Here is a 22,989-nt window from a genome sequence, read left to right as displayed (position 1 = left end):
TGTCTCATAAACATCCACTTGAAGTGCACAACAAACAAATAAAACACTTTATTTTTATTGCAGCATTAATTAAAACATTTAAATGAGAACAGTGTTTATGCTCTTATTGAAATCAAGGTTATATAGTGATGAAGTTTATGGGATTACATGCAACAACCATGAAAGATTCAATGCTAGCCAAACAATCAGACAACACTTTGCCAATGTGGTGAAAAGAAGGAGTGTTAATATCCGTAAGAGATCTTCACTGCCAGTTCCTACAATCTGGTTAATGGAAAAATAAAACCACTTAAAACTTGGCTCATACAGTATTGGCATGGGGTGGGGGTAGGTTTAATGGGCAAAGGCTCTTAACCATGCAAAAATTTGCATTGCAAATAGTTGCTTCCATGCTCAAGCTCTCTATTTTTCCACTGTTTGTGAGGAATTGAACAAAAGCACATTTAGTGAGGTAAAAACACACTTGAGCAGAAATTCCAGCTCAACTAGCGCCAAGCAAGGTGTTTTTGTATAATGGAATAAACATGCATATCAAGTCTAAAAAGAGTCAAAGCAACATCCTTCCCAGATAATAACAGCCATTTTAGCCGAACAGATGGCCAGGTGGCGATATAATGCTTTGTTAACTTTGTAGCAAGGGCATAAAATGGATTCCCCCCCCTCACTTTATCATCATCGAAAATAAAAGGGGAAGTTGAAGAGAAAAGCATACCCTTAGAGCTGTTTATAATTCATCTGCTGGGTAAGATTGTTCCTTTTGCACAAATCTCTCATAAACTTTAAAAACTTTATGAGAATCTACTTATAAGACTTTTTTTTCCATTAACCTCTTGTTGGAGGCATTAACAATTCTATATAACAGAAAATGGCAAGGCTGAAGTACAAATAAACATTTAGATAATATTTCTAGTGTCATTCCCCCAAAACGGCATACAACACATTGTTTTATTGCAGTGCTTTCTTCCTGAGTTAAGGGTTTTTGTGTCAATATAATGGAGAGAATGGTGTTGGTCCAGTTAGAGAGTCTGAGTAACCTCTTCCTTTCAGACGTTACAGGAGTTTTCAATAGAGTTTGGATGAGAAACTATTTTTTTCTGAGGGGAAGGGCCTCTTCCATGGTGGTCCCCTTTTCCTCTACAGTACGTGTCTAGTGCCAACACTGTTTACCTTTTCATTTCAATTAAAAACACATTTCTTTGCCCAGGTTTATGGAGGGAATGAGGTCACTCCACAGACTAAAAATTCCTCATGGTGACTTAGCAAGCTTTTAAATAAAATTAAGCTTATTAATTTTAGGAAACCACTGAGAGCACCTCTCTATATCATGTGAATGTTGCATAGATGAAAGAACTACTTGGCTGCACTTGGTCCATCACAGGTATTGTGATGAGATATAGAGTTCCCCTAGGTATGCAAGTTTAAAGTAATTTAGTGCTTTATAGGTCAAATGCAGTACCTTGTATCATTCCCAGAAGCCTTGGCATTATGTGTGCATTGGCATTTAAGCACTGGCATAATGTGGTCTGACAAGCTGCCACTAACAAAACTCTCCAAAGAATCTTCAGATGCATCTATACTCTGATAGACCAACCTGGAGGGCCTATCATCAGATATGTTCCAGTGTTTTCTCTTGAGAAGTTCTCTACTCTACAAATAAACAAAAAATTATACTATCTACCAAGTAGCTTTCAAGTTTAAAATGACATAAGCCCCAAATTGCTTTTCGGCACGGGCTAATCCTGTGTTTCTTGTCATCAAATGAAAAGGGAAATGTCATTAACAACTGAAGGTACAGTGTTTTGTGTCACAAAATGTTTCAAACTAGTATATACATAAATGTCAAATGCACATAAATCCTACAGTTTATAAAAATCACCCTAATTCACTGCGAAATCCCTACAACATAGGTAACTTTAAATTTGTCCTCTTTCAAATTGCTGTGTAATGAGTTAAGATACAAAAGGTCTCTAGGGTTCACTAGACAACATACCGGTATTTTAGAATATTTGCATCATACTGCATACTGTCAATCAGAAATAACATGGCACTAAATTAAGGAAGAGTACTGGGAATTGTTTGCCTTTTTAAAAAAGGCAGTTTTGCATGCTTTTTAAAAACTTAACAAAAAACTCTATGCTCTGCAGAACAGAATTTGATATGAGCAGTATGCTGCTTCAATTCATTACAATAAAAAAATGACAGACCTATGGTATTAACTATGCAATGGGTCTTGCAGATATTGCTTGTGATTTTGAGTTTATATTGTAAGCAATAGTATTATAGTTTTTAAAATGATTGCATTACCATGTTTTACACTGTATTTAGGAAACTACCGGTACATACGGGAGATCTAAGAATATGCTACAGGACTGCATAATAAATGCTCACAATTCCATCTTATTTCTCCAGCTTCTCTTCCACCACAATCCATTTCTATCCTTATTTCCCTCACCACTGTGTTTGCCAGAATGAATGAATGAAAGAAAGAATCTACAAGAAGTAGCAGCAGAAAGCAATGCAAATGTAGAAATCAACAGAGCTTGAAAAAAGTCTTGTCCCTTGAATTACTGTATTCAATTAAACATGATATAGGCAATCCAATACAAAAGATCTCACATTTTGTTAACATTTTAAGCATTTTAAAATAGTGGCCATTGAGAGAATAATTTGAATTGAGACCAGGAAGCTAGGGTAGGGGTAGGATCAACGTTTTCCTCTCAAACCTTTTGAAAGAGTCAATGTTTCAGAGGAAAGAATTTAGACAAACTGCAATATGTTCCACATGAGCAGCATGACCAGATAAGGGCAAATAGCACCTGGGAGTCAATTTTAATTGGAATAGCTGTGCATAAAACAGACCACCCCACTCCCCGTGTAGTCATAGCCAATCTAAGTCCCCCAACCTCTCGCCAGCTGCTTTTAACTTTTCTGTTTGCATGCAAGATATGCTGTCATGTCTACTTTGACATGTACCATCCACATTTGTTCAGCCCACATCAAAAATAATGCAATAAAGCTGGACAAGGTACAGAAAAGGCCTCAAATGGTCAAGCAGTTTGAACAGCTTTCCCCTGTCAGATGCTAAAGAAAAAAGATGATTGAGGAGAGGTGTGATAAAGTTTTATAAGTTGAGCATTGTATGGAAAATCTGAAGAGAAAACTTTGCTCCTCCATAATTCTCAAACTTCTGGCTGTTCAATAAAATTGCCTGGATATGGGTTCAGGATAGCTAAACCAAAAGGAAGTGGTTTTTTTCACTCAACACATAATTCATTTATAAAATTCCCTGCCACAAGATGTGATGATGACTTTAAAGAGGGAATTGAACAAATCTGACCAGGATAGGTCCATACCCTCCAATGAAAATAGGGACATCCTAAGGAAAAGTGGGAAATTCCAGGATCAAATCCGAAACTGGTATAGCTTCTCTAAATCAGGGACATCCTTGGAAAACAGGGACACTTTGAGGTCTGTAGGTCAGTCAGTGGCTACTGTCTAGGAAAGATAAATAAATAAATTTCAGGTTCAAAGGTACTATCCCCCTGAATACAAGCTGCTGGGGAGCTGCTGGCTGCTGGACCAGGTGGACCATTGGTCTGATCTTGCCAAACTCTTATTTTCTGATAGGTAGCTCTTGTGGGTAGGATGAGGAATACACAAGTACAGAGAAAGAATCCAGTAGTTACCCTCTTATCTTTATTATCATAACAAAAGTTTGAAGGTAGATCTTTGGTGGCTACTCTTGATCATGAAGTATCATTTCTGAGAAAGGCCTTAAAAACGTCCAGCTCTGGAAAACCAGGTACAAAATTAACTCAAAAGTTCTGTTACTGTAATTCTAAGACTTGTAGGAGGATACCTATTTTAAAAATTAAACACCAAATTAAGAACCAAATGAGGAAATAATTTCTTTTTCGTGTTTCCCTTTTAATTGCGTACACTCAAAAATAATCAGGGGCCTTTGCTCTCTGGATCCTCAACAAAACATTTGTCAAATATGTTAAGAGCAAAAGGACCAAACATGTCTTTAAGAGAGGCTTAACTAGACACTCATTATTGTTTTCCTTAGCTCAAGTCACTGTAACAAAGTCTGTAAGGTTGGAATTGATAAATATGGGGCTTGAAAGGGAAAATGTGGGTGCTGGGCTGGGGAGAAGGGATAACATTTGCTCACCTTGTTCACCATTTAGTCTGACCTGACTCCAATCTTCCACTTTCAAAACAGGCTTGTTTTATATAAAGTCACTGGCTATACCCTTTAATAAAACAACAAATTCCCCCTTTTAGTTGTGAAAGTAATATCTGATTCACATTCACAACAATACTGTGAGGTTTTCCCCCCAAAGGATGGCTCAATGAATATAGTAGTAATCTTCACAGCTTAGATTTTTGAGGTCAAAGTCCAGCACTTGCTGATTTGATACATATGATGACTTACTTCACACCATCAAGGGACAATTTTTCTGTTGTTTCTCATCTGTTATTTAGTCCTTTATTCCACCTAGGAAAATCTGGAAGTAGTAAAATCTAATGCACTGCATCCAGACTCAAACATGCTTAGAATGGATCCATTGAAATTAATAGGACTTTCATTAGTGACTAACTTAAATCCGATTCATTCCAATGGGTCTACTTTAAGCATGACTATGTCTGGAAATAATACAGTATTTTTAATACCCAAAGTGTTTATATTTCAGGTATAAGAAATGGTTGAAAAAAATGATCAGTTTACATCATCTGAGGCCCTTCTTTGTGTGCCTCCTCCTCGAGATTTCCGGAGGATGGCAACATGAGAACGGGCCTTCTCTGCGGTGGCTCCCCTTCTGTGGAATGCTCTCCCCAGGGAAGTTTGCCTGGCACCTTCATTATACACCTTTAGGCACCAGAAAAAAAGTGTTCCTTTTTAACCAGGCCTTTGGTTGATCTGGTTTACATCCTATGCCCTTTTAAAATGTGTGGGGGGCGTGTTATTGGCTTGCTGTTTTTATTTTGATTATGTACTTTGTAGTTTGATTTTACTCTGTGAACCGCCCTGAAACCTCCGGGTACAGGGTGGTATATAAATTCAATAATAATAATAATAATAATTTGTATTTAGTCCTAAGGCTGAGTTAGCTAGTTTATTTCTTACTCCCCACAAAATGTCTCAGCTTGAAGGAAGAATACTTCAGCTTGCTGGCTTTGCTTGAAATTCTTATTAATCCATTACATTTGTTTTCTTTATTTAAGTCATATATTACAGAATGCCTTTTCTATTTCTGCGCTGCTTCACCATTATGGCAACTATACCAATAATGACAGAAACAGCTTCTTAAATTAAAAACATTAATAAAAGCATGGCTTGCAGAAATTGTAAAATTAATGCTGTACATAAATAACAAACCCAAGATCTGATTAGCTATGTTTTTTTTTGTTTTTTTTGCTGTCCCTTAGTTCAGAATACTACTGCAGCAAACTAAATTGTCACAGAGAATTAAAAAAAAGTGTGAGTGTGCAGACAAATGATAATGTTTCATGGTACTATCTGTCCTTCAGTTATGGATTTCTAGGTATAAATTGTAAAATGAAATCATGAGTCTATCAATATGTCAGATTTCTCACTAACCACTTTCTGTGGAATCGCCATACTTTGTTCACTCTCACATATATGATGCTGTTAGTCCATTGCATTCTGATAAGCCTATGTTTTTTCAAGCCTGATTTCTAGGAATTTGGTTTACGTGTGATAAAACACAATTGCATCATGCTGTTGAGTGAGGAAAGGCAAAGCACTCTTAAGGCTCCCTACTGTTGTCATCAGAGGAGCTTTGCATTGTGTCTACCATGAGAGTTGCAGTTGGCAGTAACATGGGACAGGACCCTTTCAGTAACAATCACCAGCTATTTTTAAGACTAGTTTCTTTTTTTCAGGCTTTCTGTTTTGATTACAGTATTGTTGCTGCATTAGATTTTTAGCTTTTACCTGTCGCTTTTAATTGCTCTTCTCGATTTTATTTGCTTTTATTCTGGGGCATAAGCCTCGGCAGTGTAATATGGAGGTCCTGGGCTGCCCAAAAAATGTCTTGCAAGGCAACAGATAAATTATTCATAGGGTTTACTCGCAAGGCCTTTCTCATGAATGAGTGTAACCGCAAGGCAGTGGAGGTTTCAGATCAGAGTTTTCTTTCTCCTAGATGGGCTACCTTCCCCTGCCCCTCATCTCAGCATATGCAGAAACCACCTTCTTGACCATTGGATCCACTATTGGTCTTGTCCTCTCAATCCACTGGAGCCTGCCTTCCCTTGCAGGGGACAGACAAGTCCCCAACTCTCTGATGATTTAAGACTCATAATTTTGGTCCTCTTCTAATGCTCTCTTCCAGAAAGAATAGGCACCCCGAAACACAGCTAACCTTTGAAATTTACACTTCTCTGAATTCTGCAATGCTGTTCTACAGCCATATAAATGTGTACAAGAATGCTTATAATGAGTGTGTGAAGATAAGGTACAAAAATACATATGGGGGAAATTGCTTGCAAAAAATATGCTTATTATAATAAATGTGAAATGATGACAAATGTTTGTGAGCACTCTTTACAGTGTGGGGTGTTATGGGAGGAGAAGTGCTCTTTCTGGGGTACTTTGTGTATTCCAAAGAGCTTACTATGTACTATTTAATATTAAATCTTTATAGGAAATAGAAAGACAAAGTCAGTGACACTCCTAACAGCATATTTACAGCCTTCTTTCACAGAAGAACTAAGCATTAACCTTGCCAAAGAAATCCTGAAGCATTTTTCTCATTTAAATTGTGATTTTCCCTAGCTTGCAATTGAGTATTACTGCAAATCTCTAAGTTGTATGAAAAACAACCAATTTCCTTATCTTACCATTAGTCCCACATAACTACAATCATATTATCTTCTCAGAAACTTGTATTAAATATGCAGGACACACACTACATATAACAATAAATTGCTGCCAGCCATGATTATGTGTACCCGCATTTATACAAGTTATTTTATTGTTATCATAAATGCCAGCCATTCAACATCAAAGGCACCTTCAGTTGAGATTTAACAAACATCTATCTTAGAAAAGAAAACTGCAATTGCAATAATGGAGCATATTAAATATGTTCAGCAGAGCAAATGGAAATGAGACTAAATGGAAAACCTTGGGAAGTGACCAGTGGTATCAAAAGAACAAATGGAAATGAGACTAAATGGAAAACCTTGGGCAGTGACCAGTGGTATCAAAAGAACAAATGGAAATGAGACTAAATGGAAAACCTTGGGCAGTGACCAGTGGTATCAAAAGATTAAAAGCATGTATGGGAACTGCAATCTAAAATATCATAATTTCACACTCCCCCACCCCCTTGCATGTGGAGAAAACTGCTTTGCTACCCTTTGCCAGCTGGCTGAAGATATTGGGAAAATGCAGCTTCCAACCATGCAAATTGTATTGGCAATTACCTTGTTTAATAAATAAACACAATATATAATATGATTTATGAGCGAGTGGTTCATTGTTTTGTTGATAAACTATTGAATACCTCTGTTCCAGCAAGTTAAGTTATTTATTAAATTCATGAGCCACCTATGCCAAAGCCTCTAGGTAACTTACAATAAAATATTTAAAGATATTCAATATAAACAAATACAACCTTTCAAATTAACATGGCATAACCAGCCTTAACAAACCAACAAAAAAATTGCCTCCTCAAGGACAGACCAAAGAAACTCCATAAATAATGTTAAAGAATACTAATAAAAATGTAAAGATTGTTTAAGAATCTGAAAGAAAGAGGTGTTCCTTCAGGTACTGGTATCCCAAGCCATGCAAGGGTTAATTCAGCAACCTGAATTGTTGCCTTCCCAGGCACCAACAGGGCTCAAGCAGAAGACACTAAGAAATGCATCAACAAATGCCCCATACCATTTTCTCATAAATGGCACAATGTGAGTGAGAGAAACAGACTGAAGTTGGATGTGTTTAAGACAACAAGGTAACAGAATATGGAACTGAGATTCCATGAGCACTGTCCTCAAGATTCCCTTCTCTAGCTTCAACTTACTGTCTGGTTTACAATGTGTTAAAACAACCATATTGTCAGGAAAGCATTGTTTAATGTCTGGATAAGATACAAAGACTTATTGGAAAATAAAACCCCAAGGTGGTTGTCACCAATGGAAGCCAAGGCTCAGAAAAAGCTCAATATGGAGGCCAAATGGCCGAAATATTGGGAAATATTGGAACAAGATGGAGACAAATTGAAATTGCAGAGTTTTGAGAAATTAAAAGATAAAGTGCGAGATTGGCTGCATTATTATCAAATAAGAGAGGCCTATAACTTGGATAAAAAAATTGGCTTCCAGGTGGAAAAATCAAAATTGGAAACAGAACTGTTAGATCCCAAAACTAAGATACTTTCAAGAATGTATAACTTGCTGTTAAAATGGAATACGCAGGATGAAACGGTTAAATCTGCTATGATTAAATGGGCACAAGACATTGGTCATAACATTATGTTTGCTGACTGGGAACAGTTGTGGACCACTGGTATGAAATTTACGGCATGTAATGCCTTGAGAGAGAATATTATGAAAATGATATATAGGTGGTACATGACACCAATCAAGCTTGCAAAAATATATCATCTGCCCAATAATAAATGTTGGAAATGTAAAGAGAATGAAGGTACATTCTTTCACCTTTGGTGGACGTGCCCAAAGATTAAGGCTTTCTGGGAGATGATCTATAATGAAATGAAAAAGGTATTTAAATATACCTCTCTGAAGAAGCCAGAGGCCTTTCTCCTGGGCATAGTCGGCCAATTGGTGCCAAAGAAGGATAGAACATTCTTTATGTATGCAACAACAGCAGCAAGAATACTTATTGCAAAGTATTGGAAGACACAAGAGCTACCCACCCTGGAAGAGTGGCAGATGAAAGTGATGGACTTTATGGAATTGGCGGAAATGACTGGCAGAATCCGAGACCTGGGAGAAGAGTTGGTGGAAGAAGATTGGAAGAAATTTAAAGATTATCTGCAGAAACATTGTAAAATTAGTGAATGTTAAAATGATGTTGGATTGGAAATAAGTGGTACTAGCAACAAAGTTAATAAGAATATGCAAAAATGAATTGATAATGGATGAAAATATAGAGTTATAAAATGTTAAGATATAGAGTTAAGATAAATGAAAGAGGGTAAGGATTTGCTGATTTGATTTTTAAATAGGAATACAAGAAGGGGAGGTGTGAGGAGGTAAAAGAAACAAGCAAATGAGTTTTAAGTTATGAAAAATGGAATTGTTTTTAATTTTTCTTATTTTTTCTTTGCTTTTGTATGTTGTATCTTTATTTTTCTTTTTTATTTTATTATGTGTTCTTGTATTTATGTTTTTGTAAAACTTCAATAAATATTTCTTAAAAAAAAAAATACAATGTGTTAAAACAAACTCTTCAGGAGAATTCAGGGTTTCCAAAGATCTGAACTAGGAATGTGGCTGAGCAGTTCCAATTTGGAACTGTTTGGAATTAAGCATTGAACCCAAACCATAACACGGTTTGTATTACTCACAATTGTAGCTTCCCAGAGAACATAGGCCCTCCTTAGTAGCTACCTCCTTGTGAAAATCAAATCCCCATGAATTCTCCTGCCTGAAAAGCTGTTCCTCCATCAAGGGCACAATCAAGGCCACAGCAAGCATCTTTCTCCCTATTGTTGCTGTCTTAAAGACTGAGCCAATTATGAAGCTGGAAAGCCAGAAGGGTTTGAAAACTATGCAGTGCATCAATCAGAGTGTCACATGTAAAAGTATCAGCCTGTAGGGCAGACTTCGTTGGCCTGTGCTTTCTACAAGTCTGTTCTTTTTTGGCTCACACAGCTGAACTGGAGAAGCTATGTAGAGGAGACCTTCAGGGACATGGTGCCCTGACCCCAGCCGGACAGATACTCCGCTCCTAGAAACAGGGATTCATCACTCCAAGAAAGTGTAAAGTGATCTTTTAGAAGGATCCCATTCCCTTCTAAAATGGATATTCATTTATATTCTGAGTACACTCTTCTAGGGGTTAGGAATAGAGATAGAGAAGGGATTGTGAGGGTGTCATGTCCCCAGGGAAACACTCAAAACTTTCCTTGAGTCCAAGTCCAAGTTACAGCATTGTAGGGTCTCCTAACAGTACTCGGGCTAGGCTTAGGGCCAGGAGAAATTCTAGGGAAGGCTGATCTTGAGGGCTCCTTGGTAGGAAGGAGCCTGCAGATCCTGGAAGAGTCCTGCAGAACTTATTGGTAGCTGTCACTCTTAGAGCACTTTTAGATGGCCTGGTTCATTCTAATTTGTTTCCCCGTAACTTTCCTTATCACAAGAAGCCTGATCTTTTAGGGAAGTGGGTTTGTCACACAAGAGATCAAAATCAGCTTTAATAGTACAACCTGAATTTACTGGTATGTGAATGAATCCCACTTGAAAACCAGGAACATCTGGAAGTGTCCTTACTCTTTTGAGAGAGATTCACCAGCCTTCTGGGAATGAGTTCTGTGGCTGGGATTTATGGGACTTCTATCTACTTCCTGCGCACCCCTGACAGTTTAGTATATTCAAATATAGTTCCTTTATGAGCTTCTGCTTTGCATTTCTTCACTAGCTGGCTGTACCCAAACCAATCTCAACTCTTTCATTCCTTACCTGTGTCCTCACAGAACTGCTGCAGCTGTAAGTCATGGTACTGAGTTAAGTCTGCTGGCAGCAACTTGCATACATCCTACAGAGAGCTAGAGCAGTGCCCTCCTTGTACTTCCTTAGTTATTCTCCACTTATGAGAGGAAGCAGCAGTTCCCTTCTCTCCTCTAGGTGCTGTGGGAATCCATCAGCCTTGCTTTCTACAGCTGCCACCAATCAAGCTTTGAAGGCCTCTTTGACCATAGTAGGAAGAAAACTTGTGCTAGCCATAACCCACTGAGAAAGGGAGTAGAGCCTGCCAGCTCTATCTCATGTATAGGATGGAATTCATCACCAGCAACTGCAAATGAAGCATCTATATGACTTCCCATGTAATGTCAGATCAAATTAACAATTTATTCTAAGTATACATCCCCAAATAAAAGTATAGAAATGGTTTCATTGTGTTGATTACTTGTGTTTCAGCTGATTTACCTCTCTTGTTCACTATACTCAAACCAAAAGAACCAGCTCATTTTTCACAATTGACTGGTGCATAAATTGAATAGCACAGATAAAAAAATAATGGTCTGTTCAAATATTCATGATATTCCCTATAGTATCGTTCAACAGTCCTAAAATAACACTGCATCCATTTTAATTAGATTTTGCATTTCAAAGCATTCTTTCCACACACAGGCTGATTTTATATGTCTTATATCAATACTTGAAGATAAAAGAAAAGCCAAAGGTTATATGTAAATTATTAATTATAAATAGGAAAAAAGTATGGTTAATTTATCTTGGCATCCATGTTAAGCAAATAAGTAGCTGCTCAGAATAATGACATTATAATAAATTATGGTCTACAGTGAAGATTTTAGTTCATGACAAAGATAAATAACATTCTATAGGATGCTGTGGGCTCATCAACATTTGAGCATCATTTAGCTGTTAATACAGTCCCCCCCATTCAAACTGTCCCCCCTTTCCCCCCTTTTAAAAAAATCCCTGCCCAAGTATTGTGCAAAAGCACACAGGCAAATCTGAGTGATCAAAAGAAAAATGTATATAAAAAGCTAAGCTCCTGACATGCCCCTACTATCCCACTGCAAAAGAAATTAAAGCAACTGTAAATCCTCAGCACACACTTTTCAGATTGCTGTCCAATATATCTGGTGTAGATTTTTTTTATGTAGTTTGGTTGTACAGTTTTCTGGTTTTGTGCAAATCTGAGAGAATCAAAAGAAAAATGTATTCCTCTGTTCAGGAGCACACCAGAAATCATTACAGTGGTACCTCGGGTTACAGACGCTTCAGGTTACAGACTCCGCTAATCCAGAAATAGTACCTTGGATTAAGAACTTTGCTTCAGGATGAGTACAGAAATCGTGCAGCGGTGGTGCAGCGGCAGCAGGATGCCTCATTAGCTAAAGTGGTACCTCAGGTTAAGAACAGTTTCAGGTTAAGAACGGACCTCCAAAACAAATTACGTTCTTAACCCGAGGTACCACTGTATAAGTAGAGCTGAAAATGAAATGAGAGAAGTGAGGAAGTAGGGCGAATGGAAAGGAAAGTAGTAAAAAATGACAACTGATCCACCTACTGAAAAAAACTGAAACAAATTGTATGTGAAGACCAATTTGAGTGGTTTGGAAATTTCCTCTAATTTACAGGATTATCCCTGTATCAGGTGAACCCAAATTTACATGTGAAAAGCATTGAGATTGGATTATCTTGTGTACTACACAAATTAAATGGGGCAGCTGCAAGCACACAGTTAAACATGGTGTTGGCAAACCCTATGTTTGTAATATTTACCAGACTTATAAGTCATTTTCTATACACTCAAATGTGATTATTTCACAGATGGCTTGCATCAGCATTTCATGAGATCAGTGGGCTCAGTTTGCATCTCTTGCTGGATCACAGCACAGCTTGCCAGGCAAGAATCATTATACAGTAGGGGCAGCTCAGTGCTAAGTGAGTCCCTAGAGTCAATTGGCAGGGTAGCCAGGCCAGGACTTGGGGTCTCAGGGACATCTCTGGCTGATTGCATATAGGCTGGGGAGGGGCATAGCTTGCTGTTGTGATGCTACTTCCTACCAATGTATGTTCACTATGTTAGCTATGATTATTTAATTAGACCTAATAAAATTACTCACAATTTGAAATCAAATAATGATTTTAAATTATTTGGAAACAACTTTGTGCTGCTCAAAGAATTAAAATACAAAAGAGTGGTTTTTGTATACAAAGAAGAGTGGTTATTTAAACCAAAAAAAGTGGTTATTTAAAAGGGCAAAGAAGATCCAAAGAGTTAGTCTAGATAGGACTTGGGTGAACCCAGTGTTTGCTTTCCCCTCTGCCTGTCTTTGATAAGTAAATGCTCACTAAGCCACCTCATAAAAAGGTATCGGTGTAAAAACCAGTTCCTATGGAGCCACAATCCCAAAGCCATCCTGGGTATAGAGAAGAGTCAGCAGTTATTTCGATCCCAGCTCCTGTCAGTGGAAATGTAAAAAGCTACTGAATGTGAAACCTGAATCTCCATTTTGACCTGTATTTGCTTCTTACTAATAACCACATGACTAAAAAAAGAACTCCAACTATAATATTCAACGTCAATAACATCAAAGCCTGCACTTTTGCATAAGAGACCTATAAAGAAGAAAGCATTCACTTATAATAACACCACTTAAAAGTCTCTTCACTAAAAAGCTGCTGAACCTCTGGCTAATTACTTGCCTCAACTTTTGCAATGGATGTATAAATGCCCAATGCCAACAGAATGTAAAATTGTCATTAATGAGGAAGCACAGGGCCATTGCATTTCAAAGCAGTTCTGTTTCAAGTACTGATGAGGGGGATTAGTTAATGCAGACCCTTAACAAAAATAATTCATAAACTAGAGATTATTCACCTTTGAAGGCAGACATAATTTTGGTGACCAACTCCCAATGTTACCTCTGGAGAGCAGAACACCAGGAACAATGCTAGTATTAATTCCACAGACACTTCCCACATACAAAATATTTTGTTCATAAAAATGGAAATAACATTTACTTGTGAAAAATATTTAATTATGTGAACAGGGTGAGGAACTTTAGGCTCACTATACAGCCCTCAAGACTCTTTCAAGGCCACAGCTCTCACCAGTTTTGCTCCATTCCCTCCTCAAGTGATTTACAATGCCTTCTACACCATTCAGCCTAAGAGCCTACCCAGCACTGTAGAAAGACATGAAGGAAATGGGCTTGGAGCATATAGCAACCAGAAGCAGGATGCAGCAGCAATTACAGTGCTTTTGGGGCGTTGTGCCTTAACATGAAATGCAAATGAGGGCCCCTGATTGTGAGAAGGCTTTCAAACATATCCAACTGTGAACATCCTGCTATTGACAGGCACCAATGATAAGCTTAATATAGCTTCTAGTTTGGCTCATGAGACCTTACATCTGCACACAGTGCCTGAGACAGGCACAGCCCATCCTTCAAATGAAGAAAATAGACTGCCCTCTGGTCCACTCCTTGGGCATTAAAGGTGGGTCTTGCATGCTCACCCTACCTCAGTATTGACAGACTTTCCCTCCCACTCACCCTCTATTGTAAACCTCTGACTCCTCTACAGAAATGAGCCTGTTGACCAATGACACTGCTATGGACTGTTGCTCATTTTAGGGCTGGCTTTAATTATGGGGAGTTTCCACCTACCTCATAACAATCATCACAACTTATGAAGAGGGGAGAGACACTGGCTGGATCCTTAGGAGGAAGAGGCACTCTACCCATCCCATATGTATGGGAATTCCCTTAAGTGACCCTGGAGGGTAGCATTCTCTGTCCAGAAGCCCAGCTTGGGGGCTGAAGGGCCAGAGCATCCCTTACCAGTGGCTGAATGGGCCTACCAGAAATGGTTCGTGCCATGAGGAACCCCAGCATCAGCCAACCCCCATCTTTTAGTGAACAATGTATCAGTAAGTGGGCTGGTTGATTAATGGATATATGACCAACACCTACGCCAAATCTATTCTGCTGTAATCAATAAATTTGTGGCCTAATTTCAATCCAACACCTGGCTATATGTTGTTATCTGCTGCATGCTCCCCCACCTACAGCTTCACTGGACTTGGCCTACAAAGAAGTAAGCGCCTCTGAACATAATGGAACTATCTTCCATGAACACATGCATAGAAAAACATGAAGTAAATTTGCTGAACTTAAGTCCATTTTAAAATCAGTGAAACTTGGGTCCCTTTGAATAGAATAGGAACTGAATCCAACCATTCAGGATTAGTAAACACTTGGACACAATCATTATTCAAATCTCTGACATGTATTTAACCATATATAGCAACACAACATGATATTAACAATGTTTACAGGTACTTAAAAAATATATCCAATTTCTCTATTGGCAGAAAAACTGTTTAAATTGGAATAATTGACAGAGGTTGTGTTTTAGTTCTCTGTCATATTAATTCTAACCAAATATATTAAGTCATGCTTCATAAGTGATTTGTGTATAAGCATGGATAAAAATAATGGTTTGTTCAAATAATCAGAATATTCGCTCTGGTATTTTTTGCTGTGCCTTAATTTAAGATTAAATTAGTTTCAATTAGCTTTTGCATTTCAAACCATTCTCCCCACACATAGTATAGTATTATGTGACTTATGTTGTATGCAGTTACATGCAAAGAAAGTCCAGAGCAGGAGCACTTGATTATGAAGAGCCTCTACTCATGAGTAGGAGCTCCCATGTTGGACTTTCTCTGCATACAACTGTGTGCAATGGATAGATGTTGAAAGAAGGCAATGTGATGTCAAGGGAGGAAGAAGAAGAAGAAGAGTTTGGACTTGATATCCCGCCTTTCACTCCCCTTAAGGAGTCTCAAAGCGGCTAACAATCTCCTTTCCCTTCCTCCCCCACAACAAACACTCTGTGAGGTGAGTGGGGCTGAGAGACTTCAAAGAAGTGTGACTGGCCCAAGGTCACCCAGCAGCTGCATGTGGAGGAGCGGAGACGCGAACCCGGTTCCCCAGATTACGTGACTACCGCTCTTAACCACTACACCACACTGGCTCTCAAAAGACACAGTCCAGCTCTACACTCTTTCATGTGTTCCTCATGTGTAGAACATATAGGCTACAATCTTCAGTTTGTAGATATAAAAGGATGCCCTTTTTACGCAAAAGGTTGACACATGCAAGTCTGTATCATTCTGCTCTGCATTTAAGCACAAAAGGAATGTGTACATGAAAGAGTTTTCAAAACATGTTTCATACCTAATCTTTTCAGAGTGCATGTGTGCTATGTTTTGTGGAAAGTGTAACAAGCAACAGTACAATGGAAGTCTCAACAGCTACATCATAGTTAAATCAATTTCTTTGCAATTAAATATTTTTCCTATGACTCTGGAATAGTATTCATTTTCCCACCTCCCAATTAAAATAATGTTATAAATTGACGTAATTAAAGTAATTAAGATAATGGTCAGATGACATCATTATCATTCTACAGTCAATAATGAGCTATTGGAGGTTTTCAGGAAGGTTACAAAATATATCAAGCTATTTTAAGAAGCTAGCTAGTTAAGCAATAAATTGGGGTACCTTGAAGTAACTATTTAGTCTCTGATAAGTAACTATTTGCACAATTTTATCCTAATGTTATACAATATTCAAAAGATATATCAATATTTAATTTCCATTGACCCCCCCCCCCCCCCGCTTATGAATTACATGAATTACTTTGCATATTGGTGTGACACTATGCACCAGTGGAAAAGCACTTCTGTTCACACAAGGAATCCTCCTGAACCCCACCCCCATGAAGCTCCCCGTGCCCCACCCCATGCCATTCCTCTGGAGAGGGACTCAGGAATGGCTTTTGGAAGGCCAAAGTGGCTGCAGTGGGTGAGATGAGTCAAGAAAGCATAATTTCATGAGCAGAGTTGTGCTCACAATTCCAACCCGATATCTTTTACTAATAAATGGATACACTTGCACAAGTATTTCTTTGTGTCCAAGTCATTATGTCTGAAAGTTTGACATGGAAGCTTTGATGGCTACAGGGGTGACGTATTTCTAAGATCAGCTTAGCCGGTAAAACATTTATTCTTATCACAGTGATTTTGAAGTTTCTCAGAGCAACAGTTTTAAATCACCATCTAATTTATTCAATACTATTATACCGTCATGCAATTGCTCATTGAGTCTTAAAAGATCCGACCCAATTTAAGCTGTGGATGCAAATGATGATTTTTTTTATTTTTTATTTTAATCAAGCTGTGACCACAAAGTGTCCTCTTTTGCAGCAGCAGCTTGAACTGAAGCTATGGCTGTAAGTGCAAAGAAAGAATCAAGAGTGCCATCTAAATGTACTTCATATTCTTGTTTTCAAGTTTAATACAGCAGGCACCATAACAGAACTGAGCATCACTTCATGTATACAAAACCAGGAAGAGGGAGAGGTGGGGCAAATCCAAAGCTATGTTTGCTTTTTAAAGTTAGGCGCTCCTACCTGCCCTCCAAACAAGCCAAGAAAAAGGGGCAAAATATCCAGGTGCACATGTAGAAAGAGCAGTTGTGGACAGAGTACACCAAATATATGAAAACAGAGCAAATATCGAACTAATTTGACCTTGGCCAACTTTGAAAAATTGCAGCTAACCCTTAACAGATATTTTTGATTTATTGTTTACAAAGGGGGTGTAAAAAAGTAGCAGCACAGTTTTTTCACAGGTCAAACTTGTAGTAAACTAACCACGTTTATCCAAGCAAAGAAAGTAGATTATCCTGTACTGCCTGAATATGGCAAGAAAAAAATGTTATGTGTGAAAAGATTTCGCTTAATTTCCCAAGTGTGACAAGCAGGTTGCATGTTCACCTGCAGCTCTGAGACAAAAAACCATCATAGTAATTCCAGTGTTACTGATACCTCTCTTCGTCGAGAAGCCCAGCAGGTTTGTTTGATTTTCCAGACCACGGCAGCGACCAACAACAACGACAAGAAACAGCTGCAAAAGTAAAACATGAAAAATGAATGAGAGACTAGAGTGTTTTTGCACAACCCTTTCTGAAAAGCATTGACATTTGATGGCATGAAGGCAATAAGACTGGAGAGCATATTCTAACAAAGGCGAACTAGCAACGAAACAAAAACATAGTCCACCAACCCCTAGTTCTCTTGGTGTCTGATAACAAATGCCACTTATCCAATATGCATATCCAGAAGCTGTAATTTGGTTAAATATTTGGTCAACAGCACAGCAAAAACTTGCATTTATTTACTGGCAGATTTTCTGCATTGCTTTCCATCACTACAAATGACCAAGGAAGTTTACAACACTAATAAATCACAATCATTTTGTACTGAAACCAAAGTTGAGGGAAAGTGCCTTCTTACCATGCACTCCTGACAACTAATTTTTATCCCCACTGAAACTTTTGGGGAAATATTCAAGGACATTTTGTATTTATTTATGGCATTTCATATGCCACCACCCTTTATAACTAAAAATCCTAAGGCAGTTTGCAACGTAAATAAAACAAAACCAGTTTTTCAGAGAAAGCTAAATAAAGGGAAACTGCAATGGGGTAATTCAAGAGGAGGGACCTTTCCCACCAGCAGCAATTCAAGCCTGATTCTTAGAAAACTGCTGTTACAGAGAATCACAAAGTTCTCACAGAGAGAAAAGAGTCAGATGTTCATATGCCATAGACTTTTAGCCTATTACTGTCTCACTTGGGGTTGATTATTGGATTCCCCAACACCAAAATACTTTTAAAAGTACAGTAGATAAATATCAACAGTGAAATTAAGTTTGCATTAATATAAAAAGTGGGTTTTGTTCTTAGGCTCCCAATGCTTTCATGCTTTTGAGTTCCTGTAGTTTCACAGTATTCAGGGGTTTTAGATGGTCAAGATATTAATTTCTTAGATTGCTTGGGTTGGTAAATCAAGCAATACTAGTTTTTTCAGTGCACTGTGTGAAATGCTGTGAACAGCATTTAAAATAAAATTGTTCTGTTACACTTCTGTAGAGAACAGCACTTCAGCAAAACCAGTTTTCATAGAACTGCAATTACTGATAGGAGGAAAGAAAGTGTACAAGTTGAGATGCCTCAAAATTATTGGGGAGTTTCCCCCTTTTTTCAGTTATCTGTAATTTATATCCTGGGAAATGGGAGCAATTGGAGAAAGGTTTATGTTCATGGTACTTCGTGTCTTTCCTCTGATGTCTTCCCTTGTGGACTCCAGTTTGTGATAATAAGCATTCTCTGATGAAAACAGGAATGTCCTAATGAAAAGTGGGACATTCTGGGATCAAATCAGAAACTGGGACAGCATCTGTAAATCTGGGACCGTCCCTGGAAAATAGGGACACTTGGAGGGGCTCTGAATTACATTCACAAGTAATGTAATTTCCTTAAAATATGGATGGCAAAATTCTGCTAGAAAATATAAATCCCATGGCTCACATTTTGGAATTGCACACCAACTTGCAATTAAAGCAGTTTCCCTAATACTATTGTATGTGACTTCTGGTCATGCATAGAGGTTCCAACACACCACAGGAATTTATTACTTAACTATAGGGTGTTTGATGGGACTGAAAAAAAAAACTTTTCTTATTGTTGTTAAAATCATTCATTATAAACCCAGCCTATAGGTGGTAGTCCACTAGGCTTTACTCAGAGTAGACCCATTGAATTAACAACTGTTTTGAGTTAATGAATGCTTTTGTTTGTTACTATGTTATGCATTTTTGCATTTTTATATTGCAAACCACCCTGTGATCCTTGGATGAAGGGCAGAATAGAAATTTAATAAATAAAAGTAATAAATATGTCCATGATCCATTAATTTCAACAGGCAAACTCAGAGTACAACTTATTTGAATGAACCTTTTATCTGTATCTGCATGCTGTGCTTTATTGTTAAAACCACACTTACAATAAATACTTTCTTTTTCTATAATCTATGTCTTACATACTTCTAGCCTGGGAGGATTCAGCTATGCACACTGGACAGTGCTTGGCTTGACTGGACCTAAGGATCATTTGGGGAGAGTGTGTTTTGGCAACCACGTGGGTGATGGTTTCACAGAGGGATTCCCAAATGCACATGCCTATCATTCACCATCTTAATATTAATGCCATAGACTGTTGTGTTTCCCTTACACCTTCTGAGATTGAAAGACTCTCTCCCTGCTGAAGTTCCAGCACTAGATGAAGACTTTCCTATTTCAGCAAAAATTTTGAAGCCATCTTCTGTTTTATGATAAATTTTAACTGTTCATATTATCTGTATTTTTAAATTATTTTATGGACACAGCTTAGAAATCTTGGACATTAAGCAGTATACAAATGCCTTAAACAAATAAAATAAAGAAGTGATAGGATGCTTTATTTGCAAGCAATAGAAGTGATGAAGATAGTTTCAACCTATCATCCATTGAAACAAATGCTGAAACTCGCATTGATTATATTTTATGTTTCTCATTAGAATACATTCAGAATAGCACATGTATCATTCAATGCACAAAACTGCAGCAAACCATCAGAATACTTAATAATAAGCACATTAGTTAAAATTTTGGTGCTGCCATTTCCTGATCAAAAGCAAAAGTGTTCAATCATTGGTTTCCCTTTTTAGTTTACTATATGTGCTTTCAAAGCATTTCATAACTATCATGACAGCATATTCTGCTCTGGTATGCTAATGAGGGGTAAAAAAAACAAGATATATGGTAGAACTCTATTCATTATCACTATATTTCCTCAGCAGACAACATACAGTATTGTTACTCAAGGCTGTAATGAATTCCAGCTGTTATAGATCATTTGCCCATTGTAACTGAATTAGTATTCATGTTTAATTATGCCAATTTAAAATATTTATGTGCCTGTACAGACACAGACACACTTCACAACAATTATTTGTATAAATATACTTGAGTAATGAACATTACAAATTCAAGAAAGGTTAAATAAAATACTAACAGAAAATCAAATCCTAACATTAACCTATAAGCCTTTTTATTTGGAAAATATTTTTATTCATAAATGGCTCCATATCTTTCCATGCATAAAATATTTCACATGCTTCCAAGGCTTTTTGTATTAGTTTGATCAATGTATAACTTTATTTTCAAAGAAATTTTTTATACATTCCATTCTATTTGATTTATATAGAAATATCAAAACAACTGCAACTTAGAAGACATTATGTTGAAGGCTTGGTGCTAGTATAAACTTCAGTAAAACTGAGTGACAGAGATACTACTTTCTCAATATATCTGTATACAAGCATTGCTATAAAATGTATTAGAGATAATAAAGTTGTTAGATGATCTTGGATTTGTTACTCGTTCAGCCTCATTTTGACTTTGTTGTGAATGCTAACCTGGATCAGTATTATAAAAATACTTCATATATGAAAAGCGCTTTAACATGATTAAATAATTATCATAAACTAGCTTATCCTTGCTGTGAAAACAACAGCAGCAGCTGCAATCTGAACTTCCTAAACTGTTTGTAACTTGCATGCATGCAAAGGGATTCTATGTGAAAGGATAAGAAAGGATATTTCACCTCACAAACAATCTTAATTGATTCTCATTTATTTTATGCTTGAATTTTCCGGAGCTGGGAATGTGAAGAATCTTGGAGGGACTGGTTGATGACAGAAGCAGGGTGAGTGAATCACAGCTACTGGTAGTAGTTTGGAAGCAGATTATATCATGACTGATGTGTAAAGTACTGGAAGTCAAAATCCCAGGAACGTAACATTGTTATCTCACTGCTGGCTGAGAAAAGATGCTTCTGCTACAATAGCCAAGGGAATGAACTAATTCTTAAACAATTTTCAGCTGCTTAAAAGGTCTCCTCCTCTTATTGGTGGATCAGATTCCATGCACCTGCTTTCCAAAACTCAACATCTCATTCAAGTCTTAATGTTGAACGAGCATACAAACAGCTGGTCAATACCTCTCCTTTCAACATAGCAGAGCTGTTAAGGTACAGAAACACCTACTTCATAAAAATGAAATGCTGTGTGGACCATGCAGCTTAATTAAATTATAGGACCAACTCAAATCAGAATTATCAGCAACAAGATCTAATAGAATCTGCAACCACAGTATAGATTACCTGAGCATGATATCACATTTCACAACTGAATGAGTAGGACTGTCATGAATTGGCAGGGCAACAGGGAGAAGAAAGAGAAGGAAGATGATCCTGCTGAAGGGTGTAGCTGGGACTGGGACTGGGAAGGAGAGGCTGGTATAGGAAGTACTCATGAGGTGATGGAGGATGGCAAGGGGATGGGGGCTAGTGCACAGGAAACAGAACAGCAGGACCCATGGTGGGCTCTGAGGCATAGAGAGGAGCTGGAGGGATGTTCTAGGAGGCAGAGGCTGAGGCAGGCAGGAGCCCACAGCCCAGCTCACTAGCTGACCGGGGGGTGGGGGTATTGCTAGCTATGGAAGGTGGTGTGTGATTTATCAGGTCGAGTAGGCTCAGAAGAGGTGTGGGTTGCATGCTTCAGCTAGCCCAGATGTTGCAGTCAGCATGCAAAGTATAAAGTGGAAGCAGAACTAATGTCTGCTCAACTTCCCAGGTTGGTTGGACCATGGCTTGGATGTTCTAGGGAGCTCTTTGAGACTATGCATGTGTGGGACTGACCTCCAGGTGCCCTGACCCCTGGATCAGCTGCAGAGACAGGAACCAGGCTTGATTGGACCATGGACTTTGCCCTGCTGGACTGTGCACTAGTATCTACTGTGGGATTGTGCACTCCAGAGGGACTTGCCACCAGGTGGCTCAGGACAAGGACAAATAGAATGGTGATGTGTAGCACATATGTAGTTACTGTGACTTTGTTACTGTGTTAATCATGGAGACTACACCATCTCCCTTCCTTGAAGTCAGCAGGAGGAGGCCTTGCAATTTCTGAGACTGTCTCTTTTGACATCCAAATAAATCTGGCCATATGTGTAGATTCAACTCAGACCTAGGTCTACCAGGATTACGTCATTGTGGTTGTTCAGTTTCCAAACAATAGAGGCTTTTAAATCTGGCAAAGCCAACATATTGGCAGCGGTGTCACACACAAAAATCACTGCTTGTCATTTAATCATATATATGAAAGTGTAGTTGAGACCATGATTTGCCAAAAATAACATAAAGGTACAGCTCAGCAAGATTGAAATGGAGGAATCTGACATCATGGATATGTTGCTCTTCCTCGATGCATGTTGGAATTTCTCAAATTTGCTTTTCTGCTTAAAGAAAACAACACTTAATTTAATTCTGATCGAGGAAT

The 22,989-nt window shown here is 38.0% G+C and overlaps 1 protein-coding gene across 3 annotated transcripts in view; it reads right to left on the bottom strand.

The window, feature by feature from the left end:
* Nucleotides 1-22,989, bottom strand: part of ATRNL1 (attractin like 1) — a 503,181-nt gene that overhangs the window by 220,626 nt on the left and 259,566 nt on the right. For all 3 annotated transcript variants that reach the window (XM_083616673.1, XM_083616675.1, XM_083616674.1), the window contains one exon: nt 17,596-17,674. In XM_083616673.1, the coding sequence (XP_083472799.1) occupies nt 17,596-17,674 (79 nt within the window). The remainder of the gene's footprint in view (nt 1-17,595; nt 17,675-22,989) is intronic.

This window comes from Podarcis filfolensis, assembly GCF_964270895.1.
Source record: "Podarcis filfolensis genome assembly, chromosome: 5".
In the NCBI taxonomy this organism is placed as follows: domain Eukaryota; kingdom Metazoa; phylum Chordata; class Lepidosauria; order Squamata; family Lacertidae; genus Podarcis; species Podarcis filfolensis.
This window is presented reverse-complemented; position numbering and strand designations above follow the sequence as displayed.